The following is an 18,735-nucleotide window of genomic DNA, read 5'->3' as shown; positions in this document are numbered from 1 at the left end:
CCGGGGGCCACAGCTACAAACAGTGTCTGTGCACTGTGACTGAGAGTCTCCAGTGTGAGGAAGCCCCCTCCTTGATCCCTATGAGCTGAGCTGCCCCTTGTGCAGCCAGGATCCCCCAGAGCCTTCCCTTTGTCAGGTTCCCTCCTGCCAGCATCAGATGTGCATGTGGGCCTCAGCCATCAGTGTGCATGTGGGCCTCAGCGCTGCAATGTGTGCTCTGCGTTTTCTAGGCCTCATGTTACACAAGGCTTCCCAGCTAAGTCCCCTGTGGCACTTGTTTGGGTGAACCTTTTGGTTGTGCTGGTAGTCACTGCTTAATTCTTATTGTGACTAATGCTTTTTAAGGCCCTGATATATAAAGAATATGAAATAGTCATGAAAGGACAGTCAGAATTAAAAACTGAGTTTTGTTTGGGGTAGTAAAATAAATAAGGGTTTTGGAGTCAGAATGATCTAGGGTGGATCCTCAGCTCTCCCTTGCAAATTGGTTAACCTTTCTGAGCTCTAGTTTCCTCATCTGTAGTAGAGTAATAAATCAATAAATTCCTACCACTTGTTGTAAGGATCAAAGGAGAAATATGTAAATGTGACCAGCACTCAATAAATGCTAGTCCTATACTGCTCATTTCTCCTACCTTGCCATCTTATGTAGAAATGTCTAGAACCAGACACAGAGTTCAGCTTGTATCTGTGTTCCTGTTATTTTAGTTATATCCCAGTAGAATCAAAAGCTGGTTCATTTGGTAAAACATGTGGAGCACAAAGGAACTGCAGCCATCAAAAGTGGGGTTGCTGTAGGCCAGGGCTTCTCACTGTGTGCAGGGTGCACTGTGGGCCAAGAACAGGTTAGAGTTGGGCCAGGGATACTGACGTCCCCAGCTCCTGGGGCAGCTGAGTGGGGTGGGACTTCAGGAGCACAGCTACCTCCTGATATTGCAACATGCTTTATAGTGTTGTTTCCTGTGTGCTCTGTGATGTGGGCAGAGAAGGTGAATGTGGCCTAAGATTATCTTGCCCCCAAACTCATTATTAGGCCCCAAGAAGAGTTCCAGGTTGGTTAGAAAGAAAACATTTGATTGTCTTCTGGAGTCACCAAAAAAGTTCTAAGTTGCTTCAGCCTCCCAAGTCTGTTAACATGTAAGCTGCCTTGTCTGTGTGATAGAAAACACAGCCTGTCCTCCAGGGGGAAGAGTGGAGCACAGCTGGGTTTCCATCCCCTGCTGCCCCTCCGCTGGGCACCTCCAGCAGCCCACGAACCACGCAGCTGTGCGGCTTGTGGAGGAGACAGTACTAAACAGTCAGGCTTAAAGTTTCTCAGAGTCTGTGCTCTTCACACAGCCTGTTTCTTTCTCTTTCATATTACCTCAGGTGATACATGCCTGAGGAATGCACTCCACAAACAGCAGTCACTGCCTCTTCGACCCATCATCCCCCTTGTTGCCCGGATCTCGGACCAGAACGCTTCTGGGGCACCCCCAATGACTGTCCGAGAGAAAACCCGCCTAGAAAAATTCCGACAGCTTCTCTCCAGCCACAACACTGATTTAGGTGAGTTCCCATAAGCTCTGGGCAAGATAGGGCCTCTTGGTGACTGGAATTCTCAGAGACCTGGAAGCTATTGCTCTTTATTCTTCCTTCTTTTACTTTTCCAGCATCTCCTGATCTGGTGCCCATTGCAGTGACATGCAGGTATTAAGTCAGAAGTATGTTACTAGAAATTAGGGACCAAATTAGGTGGGACTGGATTCTGTGGCCTGTAGACCATAGTGCAAATTATTCTGGCTTTGGTCTCCCCACCTCAAGGCAACTATTGAAATCCACATCTACTGGTCTTTCTCTTCCCCTCTAACTCGAATCTCTAGCAAACTAGATCCCTACTGCAGAGCTGTGTCCTCGGCACTTTGCTGCTCAGGGCTGTTGTTTTGGGCTTTACCCCTGTGCTTGTCAGTAGCTGGTGGTGGTGGTTGTGGTGATAGTGATGGTGGTGATCATCTTACTTGAATGGTGGGAGGTGTCAGACAGGGCTGGCTGTGGCTTGTTTTAGGTTTTGAGAATAGCTAAATCCAACAAAGCTGTTATCTGTTTGCAGATGAACTGAGAAAGTGTAGCTGGCCAGGGGTTCCCAGGGAGGTTCGACCTGTAACCTGGAGACTCCTGTCGGTGAGTTCTACCCACTGTGTAGAGAAGCATGAGCCTCACACAGCCCTTCTTACCTGACGAGGTTAGTTCAAGCACATTAGTCTTACTCCATAGACTTCTCAAGTCCTACTGGGTATGGCATACCTGTGGGGCCATAGTCCTATTTCTGTGCATGAAGAAACACATTCTGGAGAGTTTATTCCTATACATGTAGAAGAGCATGAGTTGGTTCCCATAGTGACAGTCTCACATTCTCAGCGCCAGAGAGGAAGGATATAGTGAGGTGTAGCAGTCCTAGCGCTTGTTTGGGCAAGTCCCACAGTCCCTGTGCTTTACTCCTTTTTCAGTAGGAATAACCAAAGTGGTTGAAACCCATTTTGCAACTGTGAAGAGTTGATGAATGGGTTTCCCTCTAAAGCCTGCATAGTCCCACTGAGTGTAGAGCACCATCCAGCCACTGTGCTAGGAATATTTGGATTTTCTGAACCTGTAAAATTCATTCATTCACTTAGGAAGGGTTTATTGAGGACCTGCTGTTTGCAAGGCACGGTGCCAGGTGTTGGGAGGGTATACAAAAATGAATCAACCACAGTCTCTTCCTGCAAGCACTCACTGTGGAATATATTGCATAAATGTTCATGAGAGGAAGGGTCTCTCTTCTGACTACTCCCCACCCTCAATCCTGCAACCACGAAAACCATGAATCTTTGCCTCTGCCACTTCTAATAAATTTGAATGCTATGAAGAGTAGATTTGGTGAGAACAGAAGGACAGGAGGTATAAGAATTGAGCGTGGGATGTAGATGAGGGACAAGAATGAAAGTTGGCCTGGTGCTTTGGTGAGGAAAGGGCTGCTGCCAGAAGTTGTACGTGTGGACGTTGCAGCTGCTGTGTCACAGATTCTGTTCAGCTTCCCGTGCTAGTAATTCTGAATGTTATCGTGGCAAAGAAGGGATAACCAGCACACACTTAAGTGGCTCATCACTGAAATGTGCTGTAGAGACAGGCGTCTCCCTGTGATTCTCAGAAGTATTGCCTTGCACACACACAGCCTTCAGAGGTTTTGACTTGAGTCCACTTCCCTCCGACTGACCTGCAGTCACTGCTCTGTGTGCCAGCTGTGGGAGCTCCGGGGTGCTCACCATTAGTACAAACTCCAAGCTCAGCATAGGGCTGCAAGCGTACATATCTCTAGGAACACTGGTTCATTTATCCACATGTGGATCTCATTGAATGAGGAGAGGGCAGACTCTGGGTGGCCAAACCAAAAAGGGATCTACCCTTCTTGGCAGTTTTCCTTCCAAACTTTGATAGTTTCCAAGCCACTGCTCAGGCTGAAATAAAAATTAAGGATTCATCCATCCATTATCTGTCCCCATCTGACTAGCAGTCCTGTCTATAGGGCTATCTCCCAGCCAACAAGGAGAGGAGGAAGTTGACCCTGCAGCGGAAGCGGGAAGAATATTTTGGCTTCATTGAGCAGTATTATGACTCTCGAAATGAGGAACATCACCAGGATACGTATAGACAGGTACAGTGATCACCTGCTGCCCTTTTGCTTACTTGTCATGTAATCTTAAGGTATGTCTCCTGGGAGTGCTATCAGGTACAGACTTTTCCAAGTCTGCAGTCAATGGTGTGCTGGAATTAAACTTATTCCTGGGAGTATGCAGAGCAGGTACTGGGGGCCTGGGGGAAAAATTTATTCCCTCTTTCTAATTCAGTAGCTCTAATTTTAGCTGTTTAAAATAGATTTTCCTCCTGGCAGTGGCAGTGCTTCTCAAATTTAATGTACATACAGATCACCTAGGATTTTGATGAAATCCCACCTAGGGGTTGTGATAAAACGCAGACTCTATCTAATTCAGTAGGTCTGGGGTGAGACCTTCATGTCTAATGAGCCCCAGCTGATGGCAACACCACGTTCCACAGACTTCACTGTGAGTAGTGAGAGTATGGGGCACAAAATGCAAGATGTGTTCACTCAGGATCAGTCCAGTCCCTTAGGACTGTGACACCAGTGCCCGTTCAGCCCCCTTGTCTGTTGGTGTGCCTGCAGGAGCTGTCACCATCAGCAGCCTTGACAGAGAGTGTCCCATCCTTACAAATACTGGCCCCCACAGCCTGTGGGAAGGTGGTTCAGGGGTAGGGGAGAGAGGGGTCTGGTGGCTGCAGAAGAGGGGAAGGCTGGGAGAGGCCGCTGTCTGCACAGTCCTTAAGACCTGAAGTGCTCTCTGCCACTGCCGACATGGGCCTTGAGACTGACTTGGGGAATCGCAAAGCTGAAACCAGCTGTGGTGACCCCCTTGGTAACAGAAGTCAGAACTTTTGGTGCCCGTTACTGAAGGTGAGCTCCCCCTGGAGTTTCCCCACTTTTCATGTACCAGGACTTCATGAACAGGTCCTTCTTGGTTCCTCATTCTGACACGCTTTTGTAGCTGTCAGAGCTCTTTTAGTTCCTGGAAACTGCTGATGAGTAAGATTGGAAAGAGGGGTACACATTTTGATCATACCTGTTAAAGAAGTACCGGCTCAGAGTGAAACAGGCTTCAGAACAATAGGGAAAAGCAGGTGATTCTCTTAGGTTGTGAAGCCTATTGCTTTTTGAGATAAGTGGGTTTTTGTGGGGAGGCTTCCTTGCTGTTCAATAAGCTGTTGCTATCATGGAAGTGTATTCCAGATGGACAGACTGTTTTTTGTATGTCAGTTAGTTCTTTCTGAGAATAAATTGTGCTCTCACTTTTACTCCCTTGATCCTAGTTCTTACTAAGAAAATAACTTCTCAAGAGAACAGACTTGAATTTGTGTTTTTGGCCATGGCTTCTCTTTTTCAGATCCACATTGACATTCCAAGGACGAATCCTCTCATTCCATTGTTCCAGCAACCCCTTGTACAGGAGGTGAGGGAAGTACTTAACATTCTTGGCCCTTCTGCCCTCCACCTTTGTGGCACCTTTCCGGCACCTTTCCGTGTGGTTGAGTGCTGGAGCCTTCTCTCCAACCACGAGCAGGTTTACGGCGCATTGTGATAATACCCGTATGCAGCTGTGGAGCTTTGGTCCCTTCAGAGCACTTGCCTGTGCGTTCTCATTTGATCTTCATAACAAACCCATGGGCAGAGTAGTGCTGATAGCCTAAGGGACTTGCCCAGAGTCTTGAGACTATCTGGTGACAGAATGAAGACTAGAGCCCACATCTTAGAATTCTTAGACCTGTGTTTCCTGTACTTTATCATGTGGGGGTAATGATTTTTTAAAATTGTTGTCAGTATGTGTAACAAAATTCATCATTTTAACCAACTTTAAGTATACAGTTCAGTAGTATTAAATACATTAAACAATAACTAACTTTATTCACCAGCAACTACCATTCTACTTTCTTTCTCTATGAATTTGACTACCCTTGGTTCCTCAAATAAGTGGGATCATACAACATTTGTTCTTTTGAGTCTAGCTTATTTCACTTAGCATAAATATCCTCAGGGTTCACCCATGTTACAGCATGGGTCAGAGTCTCCTTCCTTTTTACGTCGGAATCATATTTCACTGTGTGTGTGTGCAGTACACACTGCCGACCGAGGCAGCTGTCGGTGGACAGCGGGGTTGCTTCCACCTTTGGGTGTCGTGAATAGTGCTCCTGTAAACATGGGCAGGCAAACATCTGTTTGAGTCCCTGTTTTAAATTCTGGGCATATGTCCAGAAATTGAATTCATAGTGACACTTTGAGACTTAACAAATTAGTGAAGCACACGGAAGGTCTCAGTGGGACTGTTACCTTTTACCTAAGCAGTAACTATAAATTCCTGGAGAGTAAGCATTGCTTTTTCAGCTCCACACTCGCTAGGACACTGGGTTTAAATGGTCTTTGAATTGCACTTACAGGTATCCTCATAATAGGGAGGGCTGGTGGTAAACATGCTCAAAACAATTTATATGGATTTAGATTATGTTCATAATTGTGTTTAATTACAGATGTCTCTACTGGTGGGATCCCTCATGACTCACCAATAGCATAAAGAAGATTTGAGGGTGACACCATTACTTTACCTGTATGAGTCAGCTCGGAGCCAGCTACCAACCCGTTCAGGATCCCTATGTGTCACCATACAGTTCCCTACTACTGACCCAGGCTTGCTCATTCCTCTTTAACCTGGCGATATTCAGATACTTCTGCCTGTGCATGCTTACTCCAAACTTAGACACGGGGGAAGTGGTTTGTTTAAAAGGCTTCTCCCAATAGTGGAAACCTGAATACAAAGAAGGAAAATCAAACTGTAGCCTTTTCAATTTTTCTCAAATCTCTGCTCTGTCTAGTAGGCTATAGTCCCCTTAAACAGAGCAAAGTGCTAACCAAGTAGCAGAGAACTGAGTAATTCTGAATACTGAAAAACTTGCTTTGCAAACCTGAAAGGTACTTCAGCATTAACTGTATAGTAAGTCAGAATTACTCACACTGGTAGAAGAAGTGTAGAAACCCCCCAGGTATTATCCTCTCCTCTCTTCTCTGTGACACCAGATTATCCCAGACTTTTTTCCATAGTGAAGATTCCATGGTCTCCAGTGGTAGACAGGCTTGGTCCTGTTCAGTTTCCACCGCTTTGTGATCTTCACTTGTACATTGTGTGTCTGCCCTGCCCCATCCTTACTACAGAGCATTTATTGCAGGTCCTCATTGTGAATGGCTAGCCAGTGGCCATTGTTAAAGCCAGTCACTGAGGATTTGTATATTCACAAGGGGCTGAGGGTGTGGAATAGAGGCCCTGGTAAGTCCTTCAGAAGGACTGACCCGAGGGAACTTTTAACAGAGATATCTAGACAGACACAGGCTGCAGGAGGTGTGAGGAGACAGAGGTGCAGAGAGTCCTTGGGATTTCCTGAACTTGGTGGGTCTAGCTTGACCTACAGTTTCAAGGGAGGCAGGGTCATTTAGTAGAGAGAGGAAAGAATGTAGGTGAGTCCCCATTACAGGGTTGAATCTAACACAAATGGGGATACTCTTCCCTTTCTCAGCCCCAGAGAACAAATGGGCAAGTCTAATGGAGGCAGAGAGGTCGGTTCCTCCCAGATGGCTTTGTTCTCACCGCCTGGAAGCGCAGGAGTGTTGAGAGTGAGAATGTTTCTCAGTGCTTTGCCAGCTGGAAGGGCTGGGGAATGTCTTTTATTGTGTCTTTAGATTCTCCTCTTCACTCCTATACTAGCTAATCAACTCTAAAACCATACAACTATTTCCTTTTTACTGTTCTCCCTGGGAGCTTTTCTTTTTCTCCACCTGACCTCTTCATTCTGCCCTCAGAGCCAACATTCTGGGGCTCTACAAGATCATGTGCTATGGTGGCCTTGTTATTCTTGTCCCTCTGCACACCACCACCACTTCTGTCACACTCTGTGTGGTTCACAGAGACATGAGCAGTCCATGTCAGGCCCAGGAGTTGTGGTCAGTGGGATGAAGCCAGGGAATGGGAGAAAAGCTCAGAGGGCCCAATGAAAGCAGTGGGGAGTGTAGCTGAATGGGACAGGGCCAGACTCTGTAAAGGGACCATAAAGAGCTCTTCTTTCTCCCTGTCCTAAGCCTCTGGCCCCTCTTGGCTAATATACATAACCACAGAAGCTTTTCCATGGAGGCCCTGGCTGATTTCTCGTTTCTCAGATTCCCAGCTGCAGGAGTCCGTAGGATTTGGTTTACTTGACTTGCTATCCCCAGCAAATGTATGGGTTGCATCCTGATACATGAAGTGACTTCCTGTATTTATCGTCTGTCACTACATCTTCTTCCGTCTCAGCAGGGAGAAAGGGGAAGGTGGTAGAGAAGGTATTTCCTATCTCCATCCTGTAATAACAAAAAAGATTTAGCAAAAGTACCAGAACTTGGCTGTACTTGATACTTGCTCCTGGAACTAGAGAAACAGTGTCTTCAAATGACATCCTGAGTCAGTGACTTGCAGTGCAAACCTTTTCTGAGGCATTGTGTCGCCACCCTTTTCCTAATCTTACATTAGAGTGGCTAGGTACTAAAAAGATAAAGGGTGAGACGTATCTACTTCTGCTTGAAAACAATTGGTACCTTAGAAACTTTATATTTCTCTACTTCATCTCATAGTATTTAAAATTTTTTCCTAAGAATTTTACAGTAACCCTAAGATGAAGTGTGAGGCAGGTAAATGGAGGGAGTGTATCCCCATAATTTAACAGTTATGTCTTCTTTCCTTCTTTCCTAGATCTTCGAAAGAATTCTGTTTATTTGGGCCATCCGACACCCTGCCAGTGGGTATGTCCAGGGAATTAATGACCTGGTCACTCCGTTCTTTGTCGTCTTCCTATCAGAATATGTGGGTAAGAAGCATGAGTACCAAGTTGGACGAGCTATCGTTGTTTATCTTCAGTCTGTTTGTTTTTCTCGAGTGCAGCCAGTAGGCATGTCTTGCTAAGAAAGGATAGTGACTTGAGAGTGCTAAGCCTGTTTTAACAACATTGAAGTCTGGAATCTATCTCTTGTGATGATTACAAATCTCACCTAAAAAGACCTGCTCTGTCACAAGAATGACCAAATTGGTATGTTATGTTCTGCCATAAACAGATGATTTGATAGTTTATTTGAGGTCATTTTAAGATTATTTCGAACTTGTGTGAAACACAGACCCTCATCCATGCTGACATTTTAGATCGTACGATATATCAGGCCTTCCCCCTTAGTTCACATGCTGTTTCTCAGTAGTAGATGAGGACATGTACAGGGGCAAAGGTCGTGGCACTAGAATCCAGCTCACATTGGAGGTAATGGGATGGACCAGGGAGGGCCCCAGCACCTTGATTTCTTCCCCTCCTCCTTCACCTCTTACCCTTTCTCGTCACTTTGGGTGGAGTGATTAGATGTCACTGTGGCAGTTAAGTTTTCTTGCAGCCCCGGCCTCCTCCCCTGGCCAGGTCTAAATCAGGTGGTCTTAAAAGAATTTGAGAATTGTCCACATTTTTTTTTGCTTCCTTAATTACTTGCGCTAAGAAATTAAAAGGAAAACCCATCTGTCATGGCCTGATGCTTTCTTCTTAGTTAAAGAGAAGCTTACGTGAGAATCAACAGTGGTAAGGGTCTTAGCAAACCAAACATGTAGTCTTCTCACTTCACAGATAGCCTGTAAGATTCTCTCCTTATTAGTGGCAGGGCTAGGACTAGAACCTTTTTCTTTAGACTTGGGGGTTGGGGGTTGGATTTTATGGTTTTTGGAGAAAGCCATTGCAGGGGGGTAGGAGGGTAATGAGAAGTGGACTAGAGTAGAGGCCCTTGGCAGGGGAAGGCTAAGAAATGTCTCACTTGATTCATCCCATTCAGGTTTTCTGATGGGGCTAAAGGGATGGTGTTTTGGTCCATAAGGCAGTCTCAAAAAGTAAGACATCTGAATGACATCACCCTGGTTCCCCTTGAGGGAAAGCAACTCGGGCAGACCCTGGAGTAAGGGCAGAAGGTCACTCTTGCCAACTCTGTCAGGTGATCCCAAGCAAAAACAAGACTAGTGAAAATTCAGCTACAGAAGCATGTAAATAAAGCTTTTTTGCTAGAGGACTTTTCATTTTTTCTTCACATTAACAGGTCAACTTTTAGAGGCAGCTTAATTCTGTGTGTTTAATTTTATTAAGAGCACTGCAGCTGATCTATTGGGGTATATATACTATATTGTAGGCTGCTGCTTACAATAGCACTTTTCTAAAATAGCATTAAAGGATGAGCCTAGAAAGGTATTAATCCATTCATTAATCTACATTTGAAGTCTAAATGCTGGCATGAAATCTTGGTGACAGTATTATGCCAATTAAAAGCAGTTCCAGTTGGATATTTAATTATATTGTTAGCTGCTGTTTATATTCTATACGCAAATTTTCTTTACTTTCTAGAGGCGCCCATCCCATTACTGCCTCAACCCCACCAGTCCCACCACGCATGGTGCCTTTCTTTGATAAATAGGACTGCATTCTGATCTTGGTATTTGGTTGTTAGTGCCACCTGCTGACCAGTGAAAGCACTACTGACCCCCAGGGCTTGTGCAGAGCAGCGTGGGCTGCTCGTGGCAAGCCCTCCACAGCGCTCAGTGTCACCACTGCAGCGGACTTCAGATTAACTTCTCCTAGACCTAGGAAGATGGCACCCACTAATTTTTTACAAAAATTTTAACTGTGTTACATTTCAAGCATATGTAAAATTAGAAAAAAACCATACTTTAAAACCCTTTATACTTATTACCCAGCTTCAACAGCCAGTGTTGTTTCATCTATACCTCTACTCATTCTCCATCCTCTCAGCTTTGTGAATTATTTAGAGCTAATCAAGCATCACATCATTTCATCCATAAATATTTCCATATGTATCTCTAGAATACAATGATTGAAGAAACCCACAGCCATAATGCAATTATTACAGCTAAAAAGTAATAATAGCTCCTTAATATAATGTTGTATATAACAGTATTTAAATTTTCCTGATTCTCATAAATATATTTAACAATTTGAATCAGGGTCCAAATCGACTCCACACATTCTAATTGGTTGATATGTCTCATCAGTTCCCATTTGTCTCACTTTCCCTTAGGACTTTGTAGTATTAGCCCTTGTTTTTCTGATTTTCAGCCTAGGGCTTTGCCATACCAAGCAGTAATACTACCCTGATTTTTAAAAAGATTTTATTTATTTATTTTTAGAGAGGGGGGAAGGGAGGAAGGCAGAGAGGGAGAGAAACATCAATGTGTGCTTACCTCTCACATGCCTCTTACTGGGTACCTGGCCTGCAACCCAGGCATGTGCCCTGACTGGGAATTGAACCAGCGACCCTTTGGCTCGCAGGCCAGCACTCAATCCACTGAGCCACACTAGCCAGGGCACACCATAATTTTTAAACCACTTTACTATTTGCAAAGTACTTTGACATACCTGATTTCATTTAGCAGGCCCCAATATCGCTTTAAACTAAATGTTTCAACCCATTTTATAGGTGAGAAATCCAAGCCTTAGAGGTTTAATGAGCTTTTAAAACTCAAACCCAGGTCTTTTGACCTTAATACCTATGCTCTTTAATTCAGGGGTATCTCATCTCAGATCCTTGTCCTTGGACCTCTGATGGCTCTCTCTGCTCCATTCTCTGCTCCAAAGCAGGTAGTGAGCACATTTCTTATTGCTCCTTGCCTTTAAAAAATTGCAGTAGAAGTACATGCTCATTAAAAAATTTTTTTTTTAATTTTGAAGTGTTATTACTGCCTCCTGCCCCCAGAGATAACTACTATTGACCTTTTGGTGTGTGTTCTTCCAGCCCTTTTCTTGTATGTGGTTAGGCCTGCATATTGTTCTTTGTTGCATTCAGAAAAATGGGGTCAAACTATCCCTACGTTTTTGTATTCTGTTTGTGTTCACTCACAAATATCATGGCTACCTTTCCAAGTCTGAGCATACAGGTCTACTGTAACTTAGCATTTTCAGCAATTACATTTATTTTCCTAATAAGGCTTTACTGTACTTTAATACTTCTATAGAATAACATTTAAATTGTCTACCATTTTTAACTGTTACAAATAACATTGAATATCTTTGTACATATTTTCTTGTGCATTTTAGTCAAAATATATATCTCTCTGAATGGGAGTCTCTAGAAGTGAAATTCCTAGTCCCAAGAGCATGCGGAATAGGTGCTACTAAATCACACTCCAGAAAGTTCATACCAGCTTCTACTCTGACCGCTGATATTTGAGTGCATTTTTCTTCACATCCTTAGCACAACTGGGCCTCTTGGTCCACCTGTGTTGCACCAGTCTGGCACATGTACCACCATGGTTTGCGTTTCATATTTATTTTCACTTGGTCATCAGTGAGGTTGTTTATCTTTTCTTATATATATTAGTGTTTGTTTCTTTATGATCTACTTGTTCAAATCTTTTAGCCATTTTTTCTATTGAATTTTTGTACTTATTTTTAAGAGGTTTTTGTAGATTAGATATTTTACTCTTTATCTGGTGTGTGTTAAAAACATTAGGCTGAATGAACCACATGAAATTGCTAATATTCAACCATCTTTGACCTCTCTCCACAGGAATTTTATATGGTTCAACCTAATATTTCTTTCTCCCAGGTCATTGGTCTTTTTCGTTTGTGTATTGTGTCTCCTTATATGAAACTTCCTAATTTTTATATAGTCAAATATTTCCATTTGACAAGTATTTATTGAGCTCCTACTATGTGCCAGGGTATAGAGCGACTCAGATGATAGACTTGGGCCCTACCCTGTGGTTCCTCCCATCCAGTGGGGAGGGTCCACAAACAGGTAAACAAGTCATTTCAGAGTGTGAGGAGGACAAAGAGAAAATGTCTCCTCCATTATGGCTTTTGGATTTGGTATCTTGCTTAGGAAGTCTTTCCTTCCCCACCCCAATATTAAAAAACTATTCTCCCACGTTTTCTTTTAATACTCTTATGGATTTGGATTTACATTTAGCTTTTCTTTTTTTTAAATATATTTTATTGATTATGCTATTATAGTTGTCCCATTTTCCCCTTTCACTCCCCTCCACCCCACACACCCCCTCCCACCCACATTTCACCACTCTAGTTCATGTCCATGGGTCAGACATATAAGTTCTTTGGCTTCTTCATTTTTCATACCATTCTTACCCTCCCCTGTCTATTTTCTACCTACCATCTATGCTATTTATTCTCTGTACCTTTTCCCTTTCTCTCCCCCTCCCACTCCCCTGTTGATAACCCTCTATGTGATCTCCATTTCTGTGATTCTGATCCTGTTCTAGCTGTTTGCTTAGTTTGTTTTTGTTTTTGTTTTAGGTATGTTTGTTAATAATTGTGAGTTTGCTGTCATTTCACTGACAGCAAACGAAAAAGACAAATGACCTGGGAGAAAGAAATATTAGGTTGAACCATATAAAATTCCTGTGGAGAGAGGTCAAAGATGGTTGAATATTAGCAATTTCATGTGGTTCATTCAGCCTAATGTTTTTAACACACACCAGATAAAGAGTAAAATATCTAATCTACAAAAACCTCTTAAAAATAAGTACAAAAATTCAATAGAAAAAATGGCTAAAAGATTTGAACAAGTAGATCATAAAGAAACAAACACTAATATATATAAGAAAAGATAAACAACCTCACTGATGACCAAGTGAAAATAAATATGAAACGCAAACCATGGTGGTACATGTGCCAGACTGGTGCAACACAGGTGGACCAAGAGGCCCAGTTGTGCTAAGGATGTGAAGAAAAATGCACTCAAATATCAGCGGTCAGAGTAGAAGCTGGTATGAACTTTCTGGAGTGTGATTTAGTAGCACCTATTCCGCATGCTCTTGGGACTAGCAGTACTGACCTCAGGTACATGTTTTTTATCTTCTTTTTCTAGATAAATCCCTTTAACGTTTCATATAATAAGGTCTTGGTGGTGATGAACTCCTTTAACTTGACCTTTTCTGGGAAGCACTTTATCTGCCCTTCCATTCTAAATGAAAATTTTGCTAGATAGAGCAATCTTGGATGCAGGTCTTTGGATTTCATGACTTGGAATATTTCTTTCCAGCCCCTTCTTGCCTATAAGGTCTCTTTTGAGAAATCCACTGACAGTCTGATGGGCACTCCTTTGTAGGTGACTATCTCCTTATCTCTTGCTGCTTCTAGGATCCTCTCCTTCATTTTAATCTTGGGTAATTATGATGTGCCTTGGTATGTTCCTCCTTGGGTCCAACTTCTTTGGGACTCTCTGAGCTTCCTGGATTTCCTGGAAGTCTATTTCCTTTGCCAGACTGGGGAAGTTCTCCTTTATTATTTGTTCAAATAAGTTTTCCACTTGTTGCTCTTCCTCTTCTTTTTCTGTCATCCCTATAATTTGGATGTTAGATCATTTCAAGATATCCTGGAGGTTCCTAAGCCTGTCCTCATTTTTTTGAATTCTTGTTTCTTCTTTTCTGATTGGATGTTTTTTTCTTCCTTCTACTCCACACCTTTGATTTGAGTTCCAGTTGCCTTCCCATCACTACTGGTTCTCTGTACATTTTCCTTTATTTCACTTAGCATATTCTCCATTTTTTCATCTAATTTGCAACCAAATTCAACCAATTCTGTGAGCATCCTGATCACCAGTGTTTTGAACTGTGCATCTGATAGTTTGGCTACCTCTTCTTCACTAGTTGTATTTTTTCTGGAGTTTTGATCTGTTCTTTCATTTGGCCCATTTTTTTTTCTCAGCGCACCTGTTATGTAGTGAGGACCGGAGCCTTAGGTGTTCACCTGGGCAGGGTAACCCACGTTCGCTGCGTTGTGGTGCTATATGTGGGTGAGGGGTCCAAGAGGGAACAAAGGCTCCGCTCTCGGCCAGATTTCAGTCTGCTTCCTCTGCTTTCCACAAGCAAATTGGGCCCTTCTGTTGCTGATTCCTAGGTGGGTGGGTTTGTGTACATTCTAGGATCCTGTGGGTTTCTCCAACGAACTCTCCTGTGAGAATGGGAGTCTCTCCTAGCACCTAAACCCCCACAGTTGTTTTCAGTCAGTGGTTTGAGGCTTTATTTCCCTGAATTGGGAGCCTGGGATGCTCAGTCTGTCTTGTTTCCCAGTTTCGCCTGGTTTATCTGTGCACGAATGTTGGACCACCAGGTCCGCCAGCTGCCTTGTGTGCTGCGCCCTGTTCTACCATCTGCCGCCTTGCCCTCCCCAGTCCTCCAGGTTCTGCCTTGCTGTAAGACCTCTCCACCCAGCTGCCCATCTCTTCCCCTCCTACCCGTGTGGATGAATGTGTCTTCTTTAACTCCTTAGTTGTTGGACTTCCATACAGTTTGATTTTCTGTCAGTTCTGGTTGTTTTTTGTTTTTAAATTGTTGTCGTCCTTTTGGTTGTGCGAGGAGGCACAGTATGTCTACCTATGCCTCCATCTTGGCCAGAAATCTCTTTTTTTCTTTTTTTAAGATTTTATTTATTTTTAGTGAGAGGGAAGGAAGAGAGAAAGAAACATCAATGTGGGAGAGAAATGTCAATTGCTTGCCTCCAGCACATGCCTGGACCAGGGACCGAATCTGCGTGTACCCTAAGTAGGAATCAAAAACACAACCTTTCACTTTGTGGGATGATGCCCAACCAACTGAGCCAGACCAGCAAGGGCTACATTTCGCTTTTTAAATATCACTAGTAAATTTATTTTCCTGTGTGGTGGGGGTTGAGATTTTAAGTTACTGTTCCAGCTGGATAGTTCATTGTTTCAACACCATTTATAAATAGTGCATCCTCACACTGCTGTGAAATCCCTCTTCATAAAATAACATAAATTCCTTTATTGCATAGTTCTGCTTATTTCTTTCCCATTTATATCCATTTCTATGCAAATACCTCATGGCTTGGATTTTAGAGCTTTATAGTATGTTTTGTTATTCCAGGGCTAGTCTCTTTCATACCCTTCCTAAAAAATTGCCTTGGCTCTTCTTCCAGATAAACTTGAGAATCATCTTGCCAAATTCAGGAGGTAGGGAACTCTTTAAAATTTTTATTGAGGTTGAAGTAAATTTATAAATTAAGTTTTGTGGGCAGTTTTCTTGGGTAGCAGGTTTATTGAGATGTAATTCACATACCATACAACTCACCAGTGTAAAATATACAATTCAAACCCTGGCCAGTGTGGCTCAGTGAGTTGGAGCATCGTTCCATAAACCGAAGGGTTGTGGGTTTGATTCCCAGTCAGGGCACCTGCCTGGGATGCGAATTTGGTCCCAGGTCAGGGAGCATGCGAAAGGCAACAGATTGATGTTTCTCTCTCACATTGATGTTTCTCTCCCTCTCTCTCTCTCCCTCCCTCCCTCCCTCCCTCCCTTTCCCTCTCTCTAAAATCAATAAGCATGTCCTCAGGTAAGAATAAAAATAAATATATCAGCTATTTAAAAGATACAATTTAATAGTTTTCAGGATATCTAATAGAGTTGTGTAAACCTCACTACAATCAATTTTAGAATATTACCTCTCCCAAAGAGCCTGTACCCCTTCCCCATCAGCCCCAAGCCCCCCTTCCTCTCTACCTCCAGGCAACTGCCAGTCTGCTTTGTGTGTCTGGATTTGCCTTTTCTGAACTTTTCATAAAGATGGAATCATACAATATGTGGTCTTTGTGTCTGGCTTCTTTCACTTTGCGTATTTTTTTATGTTTAATTTACTTTTATTATCAGACTGTCTTTTAAACATAATCATTACACAGCAGTTCTAAAAGGAAAACATAAGGGTAAGCTCTGACGTAGTCTTTAAAAGACAAATTTGGGGTTTAGTATCCTAGCAGGTAAATGTTCAGCTCTTAGTATTAATTATTCTTAAAACATAGTACATAGTATTTACTCTATTGAATATTTTTATAAGGTAAAGACAGATAAATCCCCACAGGCCTTATTAGCAATTTAGGATGATGTTAAATTAATTTATTCCTTAAGCTCTGTGATTCTTTGTATCCAAGTGAGATACTCCATTTGCTGAACAACAGGCCGCTTCTTAAATATGCAGTCTTGTAGAGCACACAGGGCGTGGATAAAACACTGGGAATGGACACTTTGAAGTCTTAGCAAGGCTGACTCAGCCATCTCCAGATGTCTAACCTAAGAGCATGGTTATCAGTCTTTAATTGGAGGAGTAACAACAAAATAATAATAGCTACAGTTTTTTTTTTACATGTGAATGCTTACCATGTGTGGGCTGAAGCCTTGTTAATCATTATTTTATTTAATCCTTACAATAATCCTGTGAAGTAGGTACCTTTCATTATCCCCATTTTATAGATGAACAAGCTGAGGATTAGAGAGGTTAAATAACTTGTCAAGGTCAGATGGCCAAAAGGTTAGCATATTTTTGCATTTCATCCAGGTTGTAGCATGTGTCCGCACTTCCTTTTTATTCAGTGATATTTAATTGTATGGGTACACCACACTTTATCTGCTCATTAGTTGATGGATGCAAATTAAGTTTCAAAGGCACAAAGCAAACAGACTTGTCTCCAACTCCAAGGCCTTTCCTGAACTAGTTACAACATTGTGGTCTTTGAGAATAATTCTCTTGTTAGAGTAATAATCCTTCTTTTACCCCCTTCTCTGATGGTGCCATATCCTAGTAAAGGCAGCTGCTGTAAAAGGTTTTTGATGCGACGCTCCCTAGTTCAGGAGACCTCAGGTTTCTTTGCTCAGGACGTAGGCCAGGTAGTTGCCCTCGGCTTCCCGGACAGCTGTCACCCGGCAGCCTCACCCCATCACCCTGTCTTCCTGAGCCATAGCATGGGGGATCTGTCCCCCTGGAGCTGCGGGACCCGTGCGGCACCTGGACATTGTTTGGCCTTTCTCCTGCATCCTCCCCCATCTATTCTCTGTCTCCTTTATAAATTAGTGCCTGAGCTTGCTTCGTGGTTTGTGTCATTTTTTTGGTAAAATAGTTGAAAACAGACCCAGACTTTCCCCTGAGTTGAGAAAGAAGTTGTTCATACTAGCCTAGCCCTCAAGCAGCTTTTTAGCTGCTGAAACCAGCTGCTCACGTAGAAGCACCTCCTCTGTGGATAAGCCTGCGGCATCTTGGCCCAGGGGCGACAGTGTGTAGTCTCTGGACTGTGATCACTGAGACTGTAGAATACCTCTAGTCTCTGATCTTCAAAATTTCTGGGTTTAGATGATGATGTTATTATCATTATTATTATTGTTATAAATTTTATTTACTTTATTAGAGAAAGGGGGAGGGAGAAGGGGAGAGAAATATTGATGTGAGAGAAAAACATCGATTGGTTGCCTCTCATACACACCCTGGATGGGGACCAAACCTGGTCCTAGGCATGTGCCCTGACCAGGAATCAAACCAATGACATTTTGCTTTGTGGGACAATGCCCAACCAATGGAGCCACACTCACCAGGGCTTAGACAATGTTACTGATCCAGCTCTGAACACACTGAGGTCAAATGTAATTGATAGTGAGGTCATCACTAAAATAAACTGCTGATCAGCAACTACTTAAGTGATGCATATGAAGAAATCATGTAAAAGAATGAGGCTCAGGACATGTCCTGTTTTCAAAAAGAGAGTGGTGTCTGGTGATTTCTCTTATCACCAGTGAAGCACTAATATCAAGTAACTCCCTCTTTTCTGCACGCAGAGGTACGGCAGGATTTTCATTTCAGGTTCTATTTAGAATCAGAGCAGCACCGGAACTCTCCTGCGGGAAGACTTCCCCATACTTCTGACTCGTGCAGCCAATTCCCTATGTGACTTGTCCATTTGTCATAGATGATCAGTAAGGAAGGGCTGCATGTGTTGCATCCACCACCCGTGAGAACAAATGTCGGAGACTTTCAGGGTTTCAAAGATGTTACTTTATTGGCCAAGTTTAACCTGCGCAGGGGCGAACTCTCAAAGTGTCCGGAGACACGGTGCCCACAGGGGCTGCAAACGAGAGTCACACCCAGCGCTTATAGCCAAGTCCTTATATAGGGGCAAGCAAGCAAGCGTTGCACAGAAGCAGATGTGGCGGTTAGCTGTTGGCCTACAGAGCCCACGCGCGGGAACAGGATGGGGTCTGACTCAACTGAAAGGAAAATTTTGAAACTAAACAGATGGCAATC

At 43.1% G+C, this 18,735-nt stretch overlaps 1 protein-coding gene across 2 annotated transcripts in view; it reads left to right on the top strand.

The window, feature by feature from the left end:
• TBC1D22B (TBC1 domain family member 22B) overlaps positions 1-18,735 on the top strand; it is an 81,190-nt gene that overhangs the window by 27,471 nt on the left and 34,984 nt on the right. For both annotated transcript variants that reach the window (XM_037063277.1, XM_037063276.1), the window contains exons 4-8: positions 1,369-1,548; positions 2,090-2,160; positions 3,542-3,670; positions 4,974-5,039; positions 8,355-8,469. In XM_037063277.1, the coding sequence (XP_036919172.1) occupies positions 1,369-1,548; positions 2,090-2,160; positions 3,542-3,670; positions 4,974-5,039; positions 8,355-8,469 (561 nt within the window). The remainder of the gene's footprint in view (positions 1-1,368; positions 1,549-2,089; positions 2,161-3,541; positions 3,671-4,973; positions 5,040-8,354; positions 8,470-18,735) is intronic.

Source organism: Sturnira hondurensis, unplaced genomic scaffold (assembly GCF_014824575.4).
Source record: "Sturnira hondurensis isolate 20B ecotype Veracruz unplaced genomic scaffold, ASM1482457v3 Scaffold0014430, whole genome shotgun sequence".
In the NCBI taxonomy this organism is placed as follows: Eukaryota; Metazoa; Chordata; class Mammalia; order Chiroptera; family Phyllostomidae; genus Sturnira; species Sturnira hondurensis.
The sequence above is the reverse complement of the archived record's forward strand: the minus strand, read 5'-3'. Positions and strand labels throughout refer to the sequence as shown.